The 18985-nt window shown below is 38.4% G+C and overlaps 2 protein-coding genes across 2 annotated transcripts in view; both read right to left on the reverse strand.

The window, feature by feature from the left end:
* Nucleotides 1–5757, reverse strand: part of LOC106742053 (glycine-rich cell wall structural protein 1.0-like) — a 9719-nt gene extending 3962 nt beyond the window's left edge. Inside the window, exons 1-6 of the mRNA XM_014614643.1 lie at nucleotides 5743–5757; nucleotides 5129–5190; nucleotides 4490–4803; nucleotides 2884–3201; nucleotides 2616–2793; nucleotides 2435–2511 (exon numbers count right to left, since the gene is read on the reverse strand). Of these exons, the coding sequence (XP_014470129.1) occupies nucleotides 2435–2511; nucleotides 2616–2793; nucleotides 2884–3201; nucleotides 4490–4803; nucleotides 5129–5190; nucleotides 5743–5757 (964 nt within the window). The remainder of the gene's footprint in view (nucleotides 1–2434; nucleotides 2512–2615; nucleotides 2794–2883; nucleotides 3202–4489; nucleotides 4804–5128; nucleotides 5191–5742) is intronic.
* A 5487-nt stretch (nucleotides 5758–11244) lies between these two features.
* Nucleotides 11245–17168, reverse strand: LOC106742057. The gene is made up of 4 exons (XM_014614647.1): nucleotides 17067–17168; nucleotides 15388–15437; nucleotides 14163–14486; nucleotides 11245–13578 (listed from the first exon to the last, which is right to left on the reverse strand). The coding sequence occupies exons 1-4, from the start codon at nucleotides 17076–17078 to the stop codon at nucleotides 12876–12878; spliced, it is 1089 nt and encodes a 362-aa protein (XP_014470133.1). The 5' UTR covers nucleotides 17079–17168; the 3' UTR covers nucleotides 11245–12875.
* Nucleotides 17169–18985: the final 1817 nt, after the last annotated feature.

Raw genomic sequence — 18985 nt, forward strand, 5'->3', positions numbered from 1 at the left:
TCGCCTGGATTCACCCATGATTTCTGACGCTTAGGATTCACAAAATATATCCATTTTTCATCACATGTCATGATACGATGGACTTTCGTTTGTATCTGTCGAGCAGCATTTCACAAGTTTTTCGATTTTCTTGCTGTCTTTCATTCAGTTCATGCGGAACCCATTTTCCCACTTTCTGAATCTTTCCCATGGCTTTCAAACGAATCGAGACAGCTTTCTGCGTCACATTCAATTCATCCGCGAGTTCTTGTTGAGTTTGAGTATCATCTTCATCCAATAAGGCTTGCAATTCGTTGTCTGCGAACATTTTCGGTGGTTTCCCATGCTCTTCGTTTCTCACGTCAAAATCACCACTTTTGAATTTTTTGAACCACTCGAAACATTGTGTTTTACCAAGAGCATGTTCACCGTAAGCTTCGACAAGCATTCGATGCGATTCTGCAGCAGTTTTCTTCAAATGATAACAAAAAACCAATGCTGTCCGCAAATCGTAGTTCGTAGGCACAAAACTCGACAACATGTTTAAGGTTATAGAAAAATATACCGGTGTATGGAACTTGGGTTGTTGTGTGTTGAAAATCTTCGTTAGCTGTTAGAGGGAGATGATGGCGCTGCAGAAGCGGTCTTACGGTCCCTAAACTGATGGCTAGCACCATCTATAGGGAAATTCCGGTTTCATACTACTACACCTGGTATGTCCACACAAACTTGTTTTTATAAAATAACCGCAAATATCAACTTCTAAAATACCAGATAGTATTTAAGAAGCATGTATGTATTTATTTATTTACTAAGACAGTATACAAATTTGCTCTCTCCTTCCAAATTATCCCTTCTAAATTATATTTCTCCATGTAGGAGCTATTGTCAGAGTCAATTTAGGATAGCGGAACCATGTAACGTTTGAAAAAGTCTAGAGATGTTTTAATAATAAAGCGTGAAGCATTGTTATCGTCCTATTTGGTTTAAAGTATCGCGCCTAAAATCCTGTAATATGTGTTTTTATTCTTGCCTGCTTTGTTCAATACATGTGAACGTCTTCATTATGTGCACAAAGTAATTGTAAATAATTCATTAATTTGATTGGAAAGAGAAAATTGGACATAGAGGAGGAAGTAAAACGACATATTAAAAACATATAAAAACTTTATTAAAAACAATATCGCGAAACATAAAGCTGTATTTACAAGATATACATACAAACATAACATGCTCTAAGTGTGAATCACTTAGGCAGATGAATCGCAATCGCATGTAAATGCAATGCTAATTGCGCGAAGTGCTAAAGTGAACAAGGCACATGAAGGTCTAAATTGAGGTACATACCAGATTTTACAATAAAGTACGGAAGTACGCTCACAAACATGATCGTAATTATGAGTTATGATGATGCAAGTTCGATAGCTTTCAAAATCCGACTTACGTGTTTTATAATATTTTTCAAGGATCGCTCGAGTTGCTAGCAAACTGTTAAATTTCGTATACTCAGTTACATCCGTTTTTTACATTATCACCAGCAGTAAAACCAACGATTTTTAATTTTGAAGTGAAATATTGAAATAACAATGTAAAGAATAGATGATTTAATATAAATAAGAGAAGTGTGATATTCAATTTATCTTTAAGAGAACAGAATTGTTTAACGTTCTCCTATAACTGTTCATCGTACATTGTTGCAAACAATGTTGTTATTGTTGTCGTACATTGTCGCATAAATTGAGTCGTCATTAATCACACGAAATAACAGCTTGCGTTATTATTGTATTATACAAATAATTTAGAAAGAAAATATGTCAAAAGTATCAATCAAGTCTGCTTATTTAATGTAATCTATGACGTCATTTAATTTTAGAAATTCTGAATTAATTTTGATCTTATTCAGATGCTGTACAAAGTAAACATAGTCAGTCCGTAATCGTCATGTTGAATTTTGCGTAGAGTCATGAAAGAACATTAATTTCGACTATAGATATATATATCAGTTCACATTTGCTTATTTAATTACATGTTTGTCTGTCGTGTAACAGTTTTCTGTAAAATTATCAGAATGATTATTTTTAATATATTCCGTTCATTGTCCGTCAAAAGCAATCAACATCGCGAAACCATAATTTCTCTGTTGCAAAAACAAATATTGATTAAACGTGGCTATATCTCGATTCATCGAAAGAAATAAGAGAGAAACCGTCCGTACATATATATCTCGCTCGGATGATTATTATAATCAAAATGACATCATTGAAATGATGGTCATTCAAGGATATTACAGACTCATCTGCATTGGTCGATTGAAATAAATGCCAATGTGTTTCCATTGCACACTTTGTGTAATACATTAGTCACGATAGTCACTTTTACTTCTTCTTGTGGTAGTAACCACCACCACCACCACCATGTCCACCGCCTCCTCCCCCTCCTCCTCCTCCTCCGCCACCACCACCACCACCACCATGACCGCTTGAATACGAATCGTAGCCACCGCCGGAACTGTAACTGCTTCCACCGTGTCCGCTGAAAAACAATATATATTTTACCATTCCAGTCTCTTTACATTCACCTCTTAAAAAATATCTAGAAATTGATCATTATTAACAACCGATCGATCTAAAACTTACCTACTACCGAAACCAGATGATATGCTATTGCTGTAACTGCTGAACCCAAAGTGGTGATCCCCGCCGCTTAAATCGTGTCCTCCTCCTCCGAAATCTCCGTGACCGCCCCCACCTCCATATCCACCACCATGGCCACCTCCTCCGTATCCACCTCCAAAGCCGCCACCACCGCCGTGTCCTCCATGTTCAATGATTATACCACCTCCTCCTCCATAACCACCGCCGCCGTGTCCGCCGCCTCCTCCATAACCACCTCCTCCTCCGTAACCACCACCGCCGCCATGTCCACCGTGTTCAATGATTATACCGCCGCCACCTCCGTAACCTCCGCCGTAACCACCACCGCTGTGCCCTCCGCCGTAACCACCACCGCCTCCTCCATGACCACCGCCGCCATGATCGTCGTGCTCTATAATTATATCGCCACCTCCACCGCCGCCTCCGCCGTAACCACCACCGCCGTGACCACCTCCGTGGCCGCCACCACCCCCTCCTCCGCCGTAACCACCACCGCCGTGGCCACCTCCGTGGCCGCCACCACCTCCTCCACCACCACCATGATCTATGATGATATCTCCGTGTCCACCTGTCGGAAAATATGCTTTAAAATTATACTGTTTCACTCCGCAATCTCATATTCATATTAGGTGTATAAATAAGTGCCTTTACGTCTTGTAACTCTGGTCCAAATTTTAGTTTTTCTCCCGTTCTAGGATAATTTGCCAGCTTTAAGGTTTAAGAAGCACTATAATAGTTGACGACATAATTGCAAGAAACGGTAGTTATCACGTCCGAAAAGGAGCATCTAACCCCCGGTGAAACGTTATCAACAGCAACTCATTCATTCTGCATGGCGAAATCGAGCGTAAAAGACTATTTACCGGCAGGTGATTCTACTGCACGATAACACGCGGCCACGCATGGCAAAAGCGACCCTGAAACTTCTTTGTGCTGGGAAATGCATGCAGCTTATTCTCCAGACCTTGCCTTTATGGAAGAGATCCAAAAAACAAACATCGATGACTTCATTGAGTCAAAACTACCATCCTTTTATCGAAGCGAGATTCGTTCGAAAAATGACAAAAATGTGAAGGAAATGATTGGGACTGTTTCGAAGATTAACAGGTCATACGTTTTTTTTTCTTTTTTTTGTGAATAAACATTAAAATCATGCTAAAAAGGCACCAAACTTATTTATCCACCTAATATTTAAAGAGTCACGTTCGCAATTAATTACAATTACGAAACGTCATCATGTGAAACAATAGGAGAAACGAAAGTAACGGACCTCCGTGATTTTCTCATGAGTGTACATTCACCGAATATGCCGAGATAGACAATCTCGATTCAGCTCTTCCTCTCTCTCTCTCTCTCTCTCTCACGTGTACCGTGTCTTTAATCGACAAAGTAGTACGGCCATGTACGTGACACCTTGAGTAGCTGTATTACGCTTGTAACTTTCTCGGTACTCGAAAGTGAGAGGAAAAGGTGGCTGTGGTTCGAAAAGTTTCGCTACAGTGCACATTAGAAAATTCACCGCGACGATCTGCTCGCATCATCGTGTCATGATGAAATCAAAGATAAGTAATTGTGATGAGCGTTCAGAAATATATCTAATCAAACTATTCGTTTCTAGCTGACATATATCAATTTTAGGTTGAATATGAATATATCCCAGTCGGACGATACAAAAGTTCAGTAAATTATAATATAATTTACTAGACTTAAGGTATAATTATACTATTAGCTTGGTAGATTATTCAAGAAAAATCTTCTGCGTGCATTGTTTACGTCGGAACGAAAGATAAGAAATTGATTAAAAAATAACAATGCTGAAAACTGGAATATGACTTTGAAATACGATTCACTCTCACCTCCGCCAATGTCGCCATGACCCCCTCCTCCGAAACTGAAGCCACCACCGTAACCTCCCCCGTGACCTCCTCCATGACCACCTCCAAAACCACCCCCGAAACCACCACCGCCACCGTGTCCGCCTCCAAAACCACCGGGACCGCTGATTTCTATGTGATGATGATCATCACCACCCCCGTGACCACCGCCCCCGTGACCACCACCCCCGTGACCACCACCCCCGTGACCACCGCCTCCGTCGTGATCCTCATACTTGATGATTTTATTATCGTGGTGCTGCACAATCTCCGGCACGTGTATCCTTATGTGTACGCTGAAACATGAATAGTGTATTTAAAATGAAACCAAGGAATTTAATTAACACACCTCGTAAGGAGTCCGTAATTGCCGATATAAAAGTATTTTACGATACATTTCTTTCACATTATATTCTTTTAAACTTACCATATGTTCTTAAAGTTAATTATATCTTAACGTTAAATACATAAACTATGGGAATATTTCCATAAATTTTACAGCGATATGCAAATAACAATAAATTACGGTAAATAATTATTACATTACGACAACAGATTTACTTCTATCTTTATAAAATTACAAGAAATTAGCGGAATTGTATAATCAGATTTATAACTTACTGTTCATGCCCAAAGGTAGCAAAACCAACTGATAAGATATTCGCAAGGATGAAGGCCTTTATCTATAATGATGTTAAATAAAACTTGATAATTCGTTAATTTTTATACTTTCCTGCATACTTTATTCCAAACGAAAATTCTTACTTTGTTAACCCTAGTTTCGCATTCATGAGTTAAATTGACTCGAGCGAAAAATTAAAATCTTAAAATTGTCTTGAATTATTGTACATATAAAAATAGAATTTTCTTTCTATACAGTAAGCAGAATTTTTTATTTCATTCTATGTAGAATTAATACACTCTCTTACATATTAAATTATATATTTTAAAATTACTAATCGCGACAAATAATTAAAATTTACTCTTTGTACATTTAATTGTAATACACTGGATAAGCATATTTGCAGTTATCTGAGTAACGGCATATGAAAAATGTTACTGGCTCTCGCAGATCCAATGTGCCAAACTAAGCAGCAAAAAATAAGTGTGTCAACGAAGGGTTAATGTTTCTTAAAGCCTTTAAAAAACTCATCGAGTCTCCTGTGCCAATTTCTCTCTCCCCCTCTCTCGTGGTAAAAGGCATCAAACGGTTTTTGCCTGCTTTAATTTCTTACATATTTGGGCTCCATGCTGATCCACCCAGGACGCGGTCGGATCCGCCGATCCTTCTCCTGTCTCTTATCTTGCGCACAGCTCACCACGACGATCTGGTACACACTGTCATATATTTGCGACCGTGGCCTTACCTATATATATATACCGGATCGGAGGAAGTACCGGAAGAAGCGGGTGGGGATGAGACGAGGATCTCGCTGTACCAACGGAGAAATACCGTCGAAAGAGCAACTAAACGCGTATGATGTACAAAACTGGTGGGCTCACTCCTCGCCGCCGCGAGATATTCCGGATACATGCACTCGCCAGATGATGTCGGACATACGTCCTTCCGTAAGGCGCATTTAACGCGAATGGGAGCGAACGGTCGTGACCCGCGGCATAGAGAAATTCGCGTCTGGGCTTCCTCGAACTGCCGGCGTCGATATTTACGAAGATGCATATGATTGATCACCAACGTTTTGACAAGCAAGAATTATATCGGATCGTATAATTAACTTCCGCGGGACGAAGTTTTAGAAGAAGAACTGATATCTCTTTGAAAAATAAGAAACTACAAAGAGGAGAAACACCGAAAAAGAGGGAAATAAATAGATAGATGAATAGTCCGGTTGAAAAAAAAACCAGATAAGAATCCATAAGGAAATCCATATGGAATCCCACAGATTTATTGCTGGGGATTTGCGCCAAAAACCCAGAGATATAGGTAATAATTCATGTGGATTCCCTACGTGAATGGGAAATTTTCAACAAGGAAGTAGAAAGAAAGAAAGAGAGACCGCACATCAGACTCCATCGGTGACACTCGCGCCATATTTTCCTTCTCGCATTACTTATGAGCGAATTTCATCTTCGCAACGTTACGCACACATGTGCACAGATTGATTTAATTGATCGGCCTAACTCGATATCTGAACATATAACGACAGTATCTGGTCAGAAGTATTACTTCCATCAATTAAGTACTTTTCCCGATTTCCAAAATACAATTAACTAAATAATTCGATTAGCGAGTGTATATCTCTATATATCTCTATATTGATGATATATTCGTAAATTACATTTTTCATAGAAATGCTTTCATATTTCGTGCACTGCATCATAAAAATGCCTCTTCAAGCTTAATCGTCGGAAATTCACTTCTACCACACGCGGCGATTTATGAAGCTAAATCATTTTTTTGACTATACATATTCGTGTGATGTTAATATATTTTGATGTATTTATAATTCATACTGTGTTACTTCATAAAATATTGCTGGAAATGCTTAAATCACAGATATGACGAATCTAATGGGGCTACTTTAAAATGCGATAGTTGTTAACGATCGCTTTAATATGCATTTCGCGCGCGAGAAATGAATCGCATCCGTCGTTTGGTCAGACACGAATTGAACAAGTTTGATTAGGAACTGATTAAGGATGGACACCGCGAACTGGTTCGATTAGTGCATCGCATCGACTTGTTAAATCGAACAAGTAACGTAAGAATATCATCACGGATCTCAACGCAACGCTAATTCCGGCCTGACGTAATATATATTATAGAAATTTGCTATTCTACGCAACGATATATATTTACGTTTCGTTATAAATTTTAAACTCGTTTTTCGCGATTTCACCATGACATTAACAAAATTGTGCTTGAAAGTTTCTAAAATTATTCATGAATCATCTAAATTCTGTGTTACCGGCATCTCCAGGAAAGGAAAAGTGCTTACTTTTTCACACGCGATATCAGCTTCGCATCTCTATTGAAAAACACGAAGAGTTGAAGTATTTGAATCGAAGTAAGAGTTATTTATTTAATGTATGTAAATCTCTCACTAATTAGGGAAACTATGACAATACATATTGTCTGTGAAGAGGAAACGTTGTAAGCAAGAGACAGGGAAAGTATTGTGTACTCTCTGTATTGTCCGATGCATCTTTCTAATTGTCTAACTATTTAAGGTCTTAATAGAAATGCAAAATACCTTTTTGTTTCATTGATGACCATGGATCGCTGTCACTGTGGATGAAAATTATTGTCTCCGAGATTTAGGGTTATTTTTTATTCAAGAAATTACTTAATATTCACACACTGCCATTTCGCTTACTTGAGCGATATTCTATAACAGCTGTGACATTTTTATCAACTTTGATACACACTGTTGAAAGAAGATTGCCGGAATATAAATTAGATTGATACATTAGTCTAAAATTGACAAGACTTCATAAGAATAATAGCAGCAAATGAAGAAATATCAAGTCTGTTTGAATATTAGGCTTAATCGTTGGAAGAAGATCTTTTTTCAATGTTCCGCGTGCAACTATGTGAAAGCAAAGAACAACGATTTGTCTTGCACTTTTCAACCGGCATTAATCATCGCCCAGGATTCTCAATATAAGGTGTCGCACATCTACCTATCAAACTGTGTCTCTGCAAATTGTCTTATTATTACTAAAAAAACAAATTTTCCTTGGCGAAAACATTAAAGAAACTATTAATTTAAAAATTGCAAGCAATTTTAAAGAATAAAAAAAATATTCCAGAGAGCTTTGAACTCTTGGCAAGAAATATAACAGAAACGCTCGTTTAATGTTGAAATTATTCAATATTAATTTCACTTTGAGGATCTCACTCGAGTGGATTTCTGTTCGAAAAAAAACAGATAGTTCGTTCGATGCGCAACACCTTGTATATCGTGGAATTCTGCATCCGCACGTATACGTTACTTGTATACGTTAATGATGAAATCTCGTACGCCTCGCCTATAAACATAGTCGGATAACACAAAATAGAAAGTAATAGAAGCATGCGGGAAAAGGGAGAGAGAAAAGATAAAAGGGTGAGAGTGAGAAAGCGTACGAGAGAGAAAGAGAGAGAGAGAGCGAAAAGAGGAATGAAAACGCACACGTGCGTTATATACGTACATAAGTCGCTTGGAAACATACATCGTCGTAACAAATAATCGTGAGAGGTTCTCTCGGCCGCCGTGTACCGCTCCTTATCCTTTCACTCTTTTCCCTTATCACGTTCCAGCCGGCAAATTCTGCGGGGCTTCTTTTTGCTGCGAATTATTAGCCTTGATTCCGTACTCTAGCTGACATTGACACGGTATCCGTTATATCACTAGCCGGCGCGAGACTTTCATGATTTGATTTTTCCTCACTTGCTCTATAATTCGATCGTCCTGACGGAGGCCTCGATAAAGGTGTAATGCCGAACGGAATAATTTTCAAGTGCCTTCCACGATAGGGTTTAATAATTAAAGAATCGTAATTTCGATTTTATATGAACGTGCAGAGGACTCCATTAATGTTGTTCCATTCTCTAGATAAAATAACATTAGTTATTTTCCTATTTGTCCGTAATTCACATTTGATAAAAAGAAAGGAATAACACTAAATGACATAACTAAATTTCTATCAACTTGCTGGAAAGTAACCAATGATTGAAACTTTCAATCAGGTGCGTCATAATTGTTGCTTTGGAGCATCCTTGCCGATTCACCGAATAATCAACAGTCATGAATATTCGCAAATAACGCGCCTGAGTGGAAATTTTCGTAGTCATTATATCTAGGAAGTGAGATTGCATTAATGGAATCTGTACATGAGATTAGGCTGCGGTAAATGAACGCAACAGGCATGACACATTTTTTTTTTGTCGGAGATTACTGACACGTAATGTCTGTCACGATATGTGTAGCTCGACCAATAAAAGTGATCTAATACTACATATAGATGACGAATACGTTCTTCCATCTCAATGTCTCGTAAAACTACCCACGTACACAATAGTACTCGTACATAAATTTGGCAGCAACATTACCAGTCGCTGTACATATACACAAAGATAATATATATACAATACATATGTGGCGGGATACGATGCGGCGATACTACGACAACTGTATCTTTCACAGGCACGCTTCCACGAGAAACTACGTGAAGGTGCATTGAACGACCTTACTAGCCAAGATCAAGATTAGCCTGTCGCGACTAGGAATTATAACGCTCCAATGCCACCATCGTGTAATTAAATATCTGAACGACGTGAGGCTGTTCAAAGAACGTCGTTATGCCGTTATTTCCGCCAAAAATTTTGCCGTAATCTACCGATTAATCTTCTTTCATTTTCCTCAATTCCGAAATTAGTGTCGCAATGCTTCGTTACGCTCACGTGTAATGAAATATTAATAAACGCAGATATATACGTAATTATTTTAATTTTTTAATAAATTCTTTAATATTTGAATAATACTTAGTCAATTGAATTTGAATGAATTGTTTAAATTAATAATAATATTTCAATTCAATTTTTCGTGAAAACATCTCACAAAAAGATTTCTGACGAACCCAACGAAAATTTGTGTTCTAACCGAATAATTCAGCATAATAGTGAGCAAACCAGATGGTTCGAGGAACGAAATTCCTGCTTCTTAAAAACCGAATTTAATTCACAAGAACCGGAAATATTATTTTCTTTAAATCAAACGCGTTAATTCTTTTTTCTGTGTGAGATTGAGATATTTTTTATCGTGGAACAGAAGACAATTAATCAGTACTGGATACCAGGCATACGTTGGTAAAGCCATTTGGCGAAACTTGCTAATCTTATTTCGCTGACCATTCGAGGGTCATAAGGGACTTAATCGTGTCCCTTAAACGATGATCGCTTACGACGATGTTCCGCAAAAATCGCCATCACCTAATCGACGTCCTATTTTTCACCGGACCCTTTCCTTTCACTTTCTCTCTCGACTCCCTTTTTGCCGATTACAACTGTAAGCGGCATCTATGTTGTAGTAGCGTGCTTGAGATGGACCAGACGCGAACGCGTCTCGCGTTGCAGAGAACAGCTTTCTCGACTTTCAACCGTTCAACCGGTCATCGGTCTTCCAGTGAAAGTAACCGGAACGAGAGGATGCGATCTTTGCGAGGTGGTGACCGTGATCTCCCAGCGTTATTCGCGATTGGACAACGCGGTCGATTTTTTATAATCACCTTCATAACGTCCGCTCGACCGTGAAATGTACTTCCGTAGAAATGTTTATTACTCGTACGTTAGAATCATTACGGGAGCGTTTTAGCGACAGTTAGAATTGTTGTAGCCAAAATTTGTGACTGTCGTTCGTACTTGCTACATCGGTCAATAAACAAATATATTTTTCAGGTAATCGGAAACATACACAATTGCAACGTATAATACAATTGTTTAACCATTTTTTGAATTAACATTAAGAGAGAAACGAAATTATACGTTTAATAAATTGAATTGTTGATAATTTGAAAGATATTTTCTTTCCATTTCTACTATTCGAACGATCACCTGATTAATTGAAACAATTTCCTGATTAATTAATTCCTTGATAAAAATTACTTATTAAGTTATAGTAAAAAAACGCGATATGGGGATGCGATCATGGAAAAATTATTGTTATTCTACACACAGGAACTTACATTTTATACGTCACATATATTTATTTTTTATATGTTTCAAATATATACTCTCTTTGTAATCATTAAATAATAATACGCGCGATATATATTATAACGGAACATCGGAATGAACATTCCTCGTCTTTCATGCACTAACAAAACCAAGCAAATGCACGCACAAATAACTTAAGAAGAAAAACTATTTAAATTATAAAATTAATTGGAGTAACGCTAATATTTATATTTCGGAATGTTAAAATGTTGCATTGGAACGTTTTGTTGATGAATTTAATAGCTCCTCGTAATTTTTGATACATTTAGAAAGATGCAACTTTCAAGCTGATACGTGGTATTTTATTTGTATGAGAATAATAATGAGCCTGTCTTGTGAGCCTCAAAGATATTCCTAATATTATTTATATATCTAGGCAATCCTTTTTTGAGGGTAACATTACCGTGTTATCATTATATACGTGAATTTTAAGTACTCGAAACTGCAACGACAAGGTATTTTATGAACTTCACGTATACAAGATGTTCGTTCGAAACTAACTAAATGACATCGAATATAACGAGTTGTGGCGTCTTAATATCGTTACTATTTAGTACTGAAAATTATTGGTCGCAATTAATGCTTCCGTCGTTTATAAAATAACCGCTCCGATCTTTTGTCATGTTTGATAATCGTAGAACGGTTAATTGTTCCACGAAGAATCGTAGTTTGAGAAAGTAAAATTGCAAAACGTCGCGTATCTCAAATTAATTAGAAGACATCTCGAAAATTATTGGTGTTCGTACAGGCATCACCGTGTCAATTTTTTTTAAGTAATATTGCGAATATCTAGACTCGCTCGGAAATACGGTATTTTACAGACGCGGAGTCGCACTTTAGTTCTATTTAAAAAACCAAAGAAAAAGTATAAAATTTGTTGAGATATTAGAAAATTATCCTTACTTGTAACTTTCTCCTGTCAAATGATTCGTCGTAAAAACTCGACTTCGTCATTGTCGTCAATTGATAGATAAGATTTTCTCGAGAGAGGGTTACCGCAAGATAACGAGCACGTCGGAATGAAGAAAACGAAGAGATCGTAGACGAGATTTAAATTAAAAGCACCCAAGTAAGATCACACACAATGTATTATAAGTACGCGGCTGTGTGTACCGTCGATTGAAATCCTGCCGTGAAATTCGACTCGTAATTTTGCCGTACTCTGCATTTCGACGCCTCAGGTGCGCTGGACGTTTTCATTTCTCTATGGACAGCATTCATATGTATATTATCGAATATGTGGTGCACAGATTTATTGTGCTTTATTTCAGCTATGCCAATTAATTACGTCGAATTCCATTCGAAGGATTTCGGGCACGTATCTGAAGTCCCAGATAATAGAGAAGCGAGATTGAAGGAAACCGTCTGATTGGCCAGCTAGATCACGTCGCCATATTGTTTCCACCTGTGGATCGTTACAGCCTATCAATGAATTTTTTCTGCCAATTCCAATATATGGTCGCTTTCTATTTTCTAATCCACAAGTCAGCTTCCGAGTGTAAGGAACCTAATCTGCTTTGACGTCTCCTATGGTCTGTTCTTTTCTGCTGAAACAATTAGCTTAGCGGTGCAGGTGAAAAGAACAGACCACTACTGTCATACGCGGAGAAACAAGACGTCGCTTCTCTATCATCCAGAGCGGTGTACGCATAGCTATCCGTGATGCGGTACGACCGGTACACCCACGTTCGGCGAATGATACGGCGCGGTGTGAACGGGCATTGTTCGAAAGTCATGGCTCACGGGTGGTTCCGCGTGGTCTTCCCGCACCGCATAGCCCTGCTTGGGTTGAGCGAAGCCGGACAGCCAGCCAACTGGCAAACCGGCCGGCGATGGGAAATGATCGACAGCGTTCAACGGCTGATGAGTCCCGGGATAATTGCTGGATAACACGCTCGGCCAGCTCTTGGTGAGTTCCTCCAGTTTCTTGTGATACTCGTCCAGAGACACGGAATCTCTCAGTACGATACCGTCCTTGTTACCTGCGATAGTAGCTGGCGGTATACCAGCCGGCAATACCACGGCACCTTGCATACCGACGGCGACATTAGTCGCGGCGTGACCATACGCGGCCGGTGAGGTGTCTCTGGCTAGTTCGTTACCCTTCGCCAGGGGATCCGCGACATTGCTGAGGGCCTTCTCGATCGAACGAGAGGCGTAATATTTGTTCGTGGTGTCTTTCAAAGCGTCGTGCAATTCGCTTCTAGTGGCGCTTTCCATGTCGGAGAAGAACGAGTCAACGTGCGGGCTGTCGTAGTTCGCGCTCGCCGACGCCGCGTATTCCTGACCTACCGATGTGAAACTGGACGGTGGGTAATCCGGAACGGCGGGTTGACGCGGGTAAGCACCGGCGTATCTGCTCGGAAAGAAAAAAGCGTTTCGTGCTGGAAAAAATTGCTTGCACTTGGAAACTTTGGGGTGCAAATTTAGAAGCGCCATGGTCAATTTCGAGTTACATCCAGAATCTATGCGCGAATGAGATGGATATCCATCTAAACAGCGTTAATTGAAGATATTTGCTGTATTACGGCTAAGGTTGAGAAGGAACAAAAATAATTCAAAGAAATATGCATCAAGTGATAAAAAGTTTCAAACCTTTGTTTGACAAAAATTATTAAAAAAAAGAAATGAGCTTAAAGTGAGAAACGCAATTTAAGGGTAGATCACAATGTTATTTCCCCCTTCAAAACTAAACAACTTTCGTTTGAAACATTTTAGGTATATATATTTTTTGACTCATTTTCAAATTACATATTAAATCACTCACTCTGTATATATGAGTTGCATAAGCGAATCTCCCTAAATAAGTTCTTGCAAAACCCGATGAAAAAATGAAGAAGATTCTAACGACTCGTTATTTCTTTAATAATAATTTGGGGAAAAAAACACTGTAACTACGAGGGCAATTTAAAAAGGCGCTTACAATCGAGCAAGACGTACCTCTCGTGCACGAATGGCAGGCTGCTGCTCTTGATATTCTCGTACGGAATGTAGCCTTTACCAAACGAGACGCCGCGGCTAACGTCTTTGCCGTACGGTATCTGCACGTGATTCACGGCCTCGTGGCCTTGGTCGAAATCGTCACCCCCGTGCGGCAACGGTCGATATGGCTTTCTATTATAGTGACGATTGCCATAACTGTAGTACGCTTGACGATGAAAATCGTTACCGCCAAAAGACGATTTTTTATAATGCGCCGAAGGGGGCCTCCATGGCATCCCTGGGCTGCGTCTTACATGTCGGGGTACGACCAACACTACCTTCCTAAAAGTCGAAAGAAGAATACTTAGATCTCCAAATGCACCTCGCTTTACTTATCAGCCCATTTCTCTGCGTTTCTCGCTCTCTCTCTCTCTCTCTCTGTCTCTCTCTCTGACGCGTTTATCCAAACGCGACTGAAACGTTATTGGTGAGCCCTTATTTACGGTATTATTATATAGAACACGGTATAATTATGTAAAACACGTGGAGCACAGTCACACGATCCTCAAAACGAAATGAATTCATCGCAAAGAAATCGCCATCGACGCGTTAACTCTGTAAACAAGGTTTTTATATGAGCAGTAAGAGATACTTAGAGTGAAATGCGGTTTTTTTTTACTTTCTACCGAAGGAATTGAACGCAAGAAAACAGACATTTTTCCGTTTGGGATAGTTCGAGAAGTATCGCTACAGCTGATATCCGTGACCGTGACCAATAGTATTATTATGAAATAATATCGCGAAGAAAAATTGTACTTTCACACCTTTTTGTGCTTCTACAAAAACCGTTTAAACCAGATTCCGCGGTATTCATGTTCCACTTCGGAGATTATGCCTGTTTAGAGAAAGAAACGTCTACGTTACAAGCGTGTGGAAAGCTTGAAAATTCTCTGGAATTTAAGCCACAATAACACCTGATAAGACATAATCTTGTTTGTTCTATTTTTAGTATTGAAATGTAAGTTTAACTGTTTAAAAGTAAACTCTTCGATCATCGAAGAGAAAATAAATAAAATATTTTTATAGGACGGGAGATCCATGTTTACAATTCTTTATGAACAAAGCGAAGGCTACGAAAATGAGAGGAATTTATTGAAATAGCAACCAACTTTCGGCCGTTCTGCTGTGTGAAACCAACCAACATAAACACTTAGTTTTAATTAGTTGCGGCTTGGGTACTTACGCATGAACGAGAAGAGGCTCGCTGATCGTTAGCAGCAGAACGCAGAGGGCCTGTGAACATTAATTGCCGATTAGCGCCCGTTTGAACGGTAACAAGCGTCGCGGAATAAATAAGCTATCGTTTATTATAGAATTGATAAAAGACTTTCGCGTAAAGTTAAAAATTACATCGAAAAAAGGTGTTCAGATCGTTTTGAAAACCAGTATATAATCGGTATGCCATATCATTTTCTACATCGAGAATTACACGATTTTTAGCTTTACACACACACAACATATATGTATAGAGCGAAACTTACCATTATAGCTAGAATTACTTATGCGATTTCAACTTTATGTATTATAAGAATAACTTCAAATCATAATTAATCTAATTGACAATTCAAAATTGTTCTTTCATTCAAAATATTACTCTATTTTGCTAATGTAGAATATAAATTATAGAAATTACTAATTTTTTATTATTGTTAAACGCGACAAGATACAGAAATAAAAATTATTGTTATACATATCGATTAGTTTAATCTGAGTTGAATGAAATCACATTAATGCTACTACCTTAATTTGAGTTGAAATCTTTGTCTGAAGAAAGTTTAAAGTTTCAGATTAAAGTTTAATCGTCGCTGGTAGAAACAAGCATAAGATAATCGGAAATCGTTTACTTGCTGTTTAGGGAAGAATAAGATAAAGGCATACATAACGCCGATCGCACTGATTGCACGTTAATGTACATCGGAACACGCGATTCCGCTACAGTTGTCATTGATGTTTAATTTATGGTAAGTCGATATGATTATCAAAGTCCCGCGAGGACCGTGATTCGTGTCGTTATCAGCCTCGCCCCTTTCTCTATAGTTTCATTGATAAATACAATTATGACTTTCACACGAGATGAAAGTTAATGTTACACTACTCGAGATAATTCCAAGTCGTACCTGTCGGTTCTGACCGGAAGCTTGAGAAATGCTTCTCACTCCTCGAAGCAAGATCTCACACGCACGGTGACTCGGAATTAATGTTCATTTCTTTCTTAATTATATATATATATATATATCAGAACAAATTATCCTTTCTCTAACTTTCCTTTTAAACAGTTCATATAGTCAAAATATATTGTCTTTTTATTATCTATTAATTATAGTTATTTGGAATTAATTATAGTTATTTCCAGTTAACGTGTCAGCATCTTAAATTAACTATGATATTTATAAAATATTTGTGTCATGTCTCCTAAAAGGCTGCTCTTAAAAGGATTATTCCGTAGGCCTATTTTTTAACTTTTAACGATGTTTCATTATCGTTATGCCATTATTGCACAGGTATAATATATAGGAGAAAAGTTGCGCAACGACAACCTATGTTAGTGATACTGTTGTTGAGAAATTACAGAATAGGGCTATTAGAACGGTAACAAACGCTTCTATCTATTATAATTTATTCTTTAATTTTTCTGTCTTCTATCTCGTCCCTTCATAAGTTACTTATTCGACCATTATAGCGTATATTTGATTCAGATTCTAAAGCAAAGAATATATTAGCGCGCATTTAACTCAAAGTCAGAAGCAAAAGTTGCGAATAAAAAAAGAGGAAGAAGCGGACATAAAGAAAATAAAGTTTGCGAGGAAAGAAGCTAATCGATGTATCGACCGATGCCTATCAAACAGCAAAGTTCAAACTCACCGAGCACCGCATGCTACCGGCCCTTTTCGCGCCACTTGTCAAGCTTGATCACCGCGCGATCGAGAAAGGAGTCCGTTCCGACGTGTTCCAGGCGTGACCAGCGTGTACCGCAGACGTTCCAAGATGTATTGCGGCTACCCGCGCTACGCCTCTTCTCTTTTATACAAGATAAAAAGAGCATAGACCGCCACGATCCCGCCTCCCACCGGTAGAAATTGTACGAGTTCGCCCGGTGCCGTTCGTCGTGCGGATGGAAATGGAGAACGGGCGGCCGGCACCGTCGAGAGCCCGCGGTCTTTTACGCTGAGCGCGGCTAAGCTGAGTTGAATTTTTGTTTAGGGAGAAATCGACGCTTTCTTCAACGAACGCAAGTTCAACTCGGTGCATCTCGGTAGGCGTTGTCTCTGCGGAGGATCTCTTCCTTGCCTTAACATCCAGCCTGATGGTTGCATATCGTTTCATTGGGACTGAGTAAAACGACTACAAAAACGTTGGATCGAAAACTCCTTGATATCTCATCGATTGGAAGTCAACTATTCGATGCTATTTGTTGCTACCATCCTGATTGGGAACTTACCATTGTTTAGCCATTAATGCTATCCATCGATGTAAAATAAATTGAAAAAAAGGTCACCATTGTTCGCATAATATTAAAGTCATTTTTATTTATTAATAATGACGATTAACAATGAAATGACATTTTAACTAAAGTATTGGCCGTCTCTTTAGTTAGCCAATAGCAATATGCGACCTGACGTTGTCATCAGGCAGGATGATTTTGCATCGATTCGCGGCTATTTGAAGGCGTTTCTCCTTTGTGGTTTGGCTTCAGCATCACAATTGTTGACTGTAGCGATTTGCCCCGGTGGTAATAGTTCATAATAAGGTATACGTCTTCTTAGTCATACTAGGTACACGGAAGAACCTTATGGCCGTGGATGTTGCGTCTCGTTATAGATGTCAATGGTTGGCCAACCTATATGACTTTTCGTGTTTAGGATTGTCGAGAAAGATCTACTTTTCATCACTCGTAACTATGACGCCATAAAAAAGTCTTTTCTCGTATCTGACAAGCAATGAGAGACAGACAATAAGCCGAATCGTATTTACAGAGAGTTCATGAGGAAGCCGTCTTCCTTTCTTCGTACACTGCTACAGCCATCTATTTGTAACCTTACGAACTTTTCATACGCGTTGAAGAAGGAGAAGAAACTAAAAAGTCTCAAAAAGAATCACCTTGTGTAAAACTGGATAGAAACGGAAAATGACAAAACGAGAGAAATGAGGAAAGAAGAGAAAAATATGTAAAATCGCGCTTAGAAATTTTTAATAAACGAAATCGAATTTTTTTATTTATCATTCCCGGCACGACGAGTAAAGACGTGTTAATGTATTTGCTGCAAGCCACACCCATTGCTTTCCAAAATGTGAATAACAAGAAAACTTAACAACGCGGGAAATACGATTCCGTAGAAAGAGTGTTCTACATTTGCCATGCTGCAATTTCGACGATCGATCCGGTTGATTTTGCATTTGATCGAGAGGAAATGGTCGAACGGTTCTGTTTTTTTACAAAAGAAGTGTACATGTATTTGTACAATTTTTCGCAAATATTTACTTCCTGCAGGAATTATTTTTTTATATAAATTTATTTTTTTCTATGCAATATACAGAGTGATATTTCTATTGCAGAGCAAACTTCATCACATGATCCATGTAAATGAACAAGTCATAAAAAAGTATTACAAAGTCAAGACGGTTGTCATACGTACCGTTGAGGATATACTTGTCAAAGATACATGACATTGATCATAAATGCCTGACACATTAACTTACTTTTCTCTCTCTCTCTCTCTCTCTCGATATATTTTATTTTTAATATATACATATTTATATAATTTTATTTTCAATATATGTAT

Source organism: Dinoponera quadriceps, unplaced genomic scaffold (assembly GCF_001313825.1).
Source record: "Dinoponera quadriceps isolate SergipeBrazil2010 unplaced genomic scaffold, ASM131382v1 scaffold588, whole genome shotgun sequence".
Classification (NCBI taxonomy): Eukaryota; Metazoa; Arthropoda; class Insecta; order Hymenoptera; family Formicidae; genus Dinoponera; species Dinoponera quadriceps.

What these genes read in the sequence shown, in the direction of transcription:
- LOC106742057 (XM_014614647.1), bottom strand. An exon ending in GAGCCTCTTCTCGTTCATGC is followed by an intron (nt 14,487 to 15,387) that starts GTAAGTACCCAA and finishes TTCGACTTTTAG; the next exon opens with GAAGGTAGTGTTGGTCGTAC. An exon ending in CTGCCATTCGTGCACGAGAG is followed by an intron (nt 13,579 to 14,162) that starts GTACGTCTTGCT and finishes CTTTCCGAGCAG; the next exon opens with ATACGCCGGTGCTTACCCGC.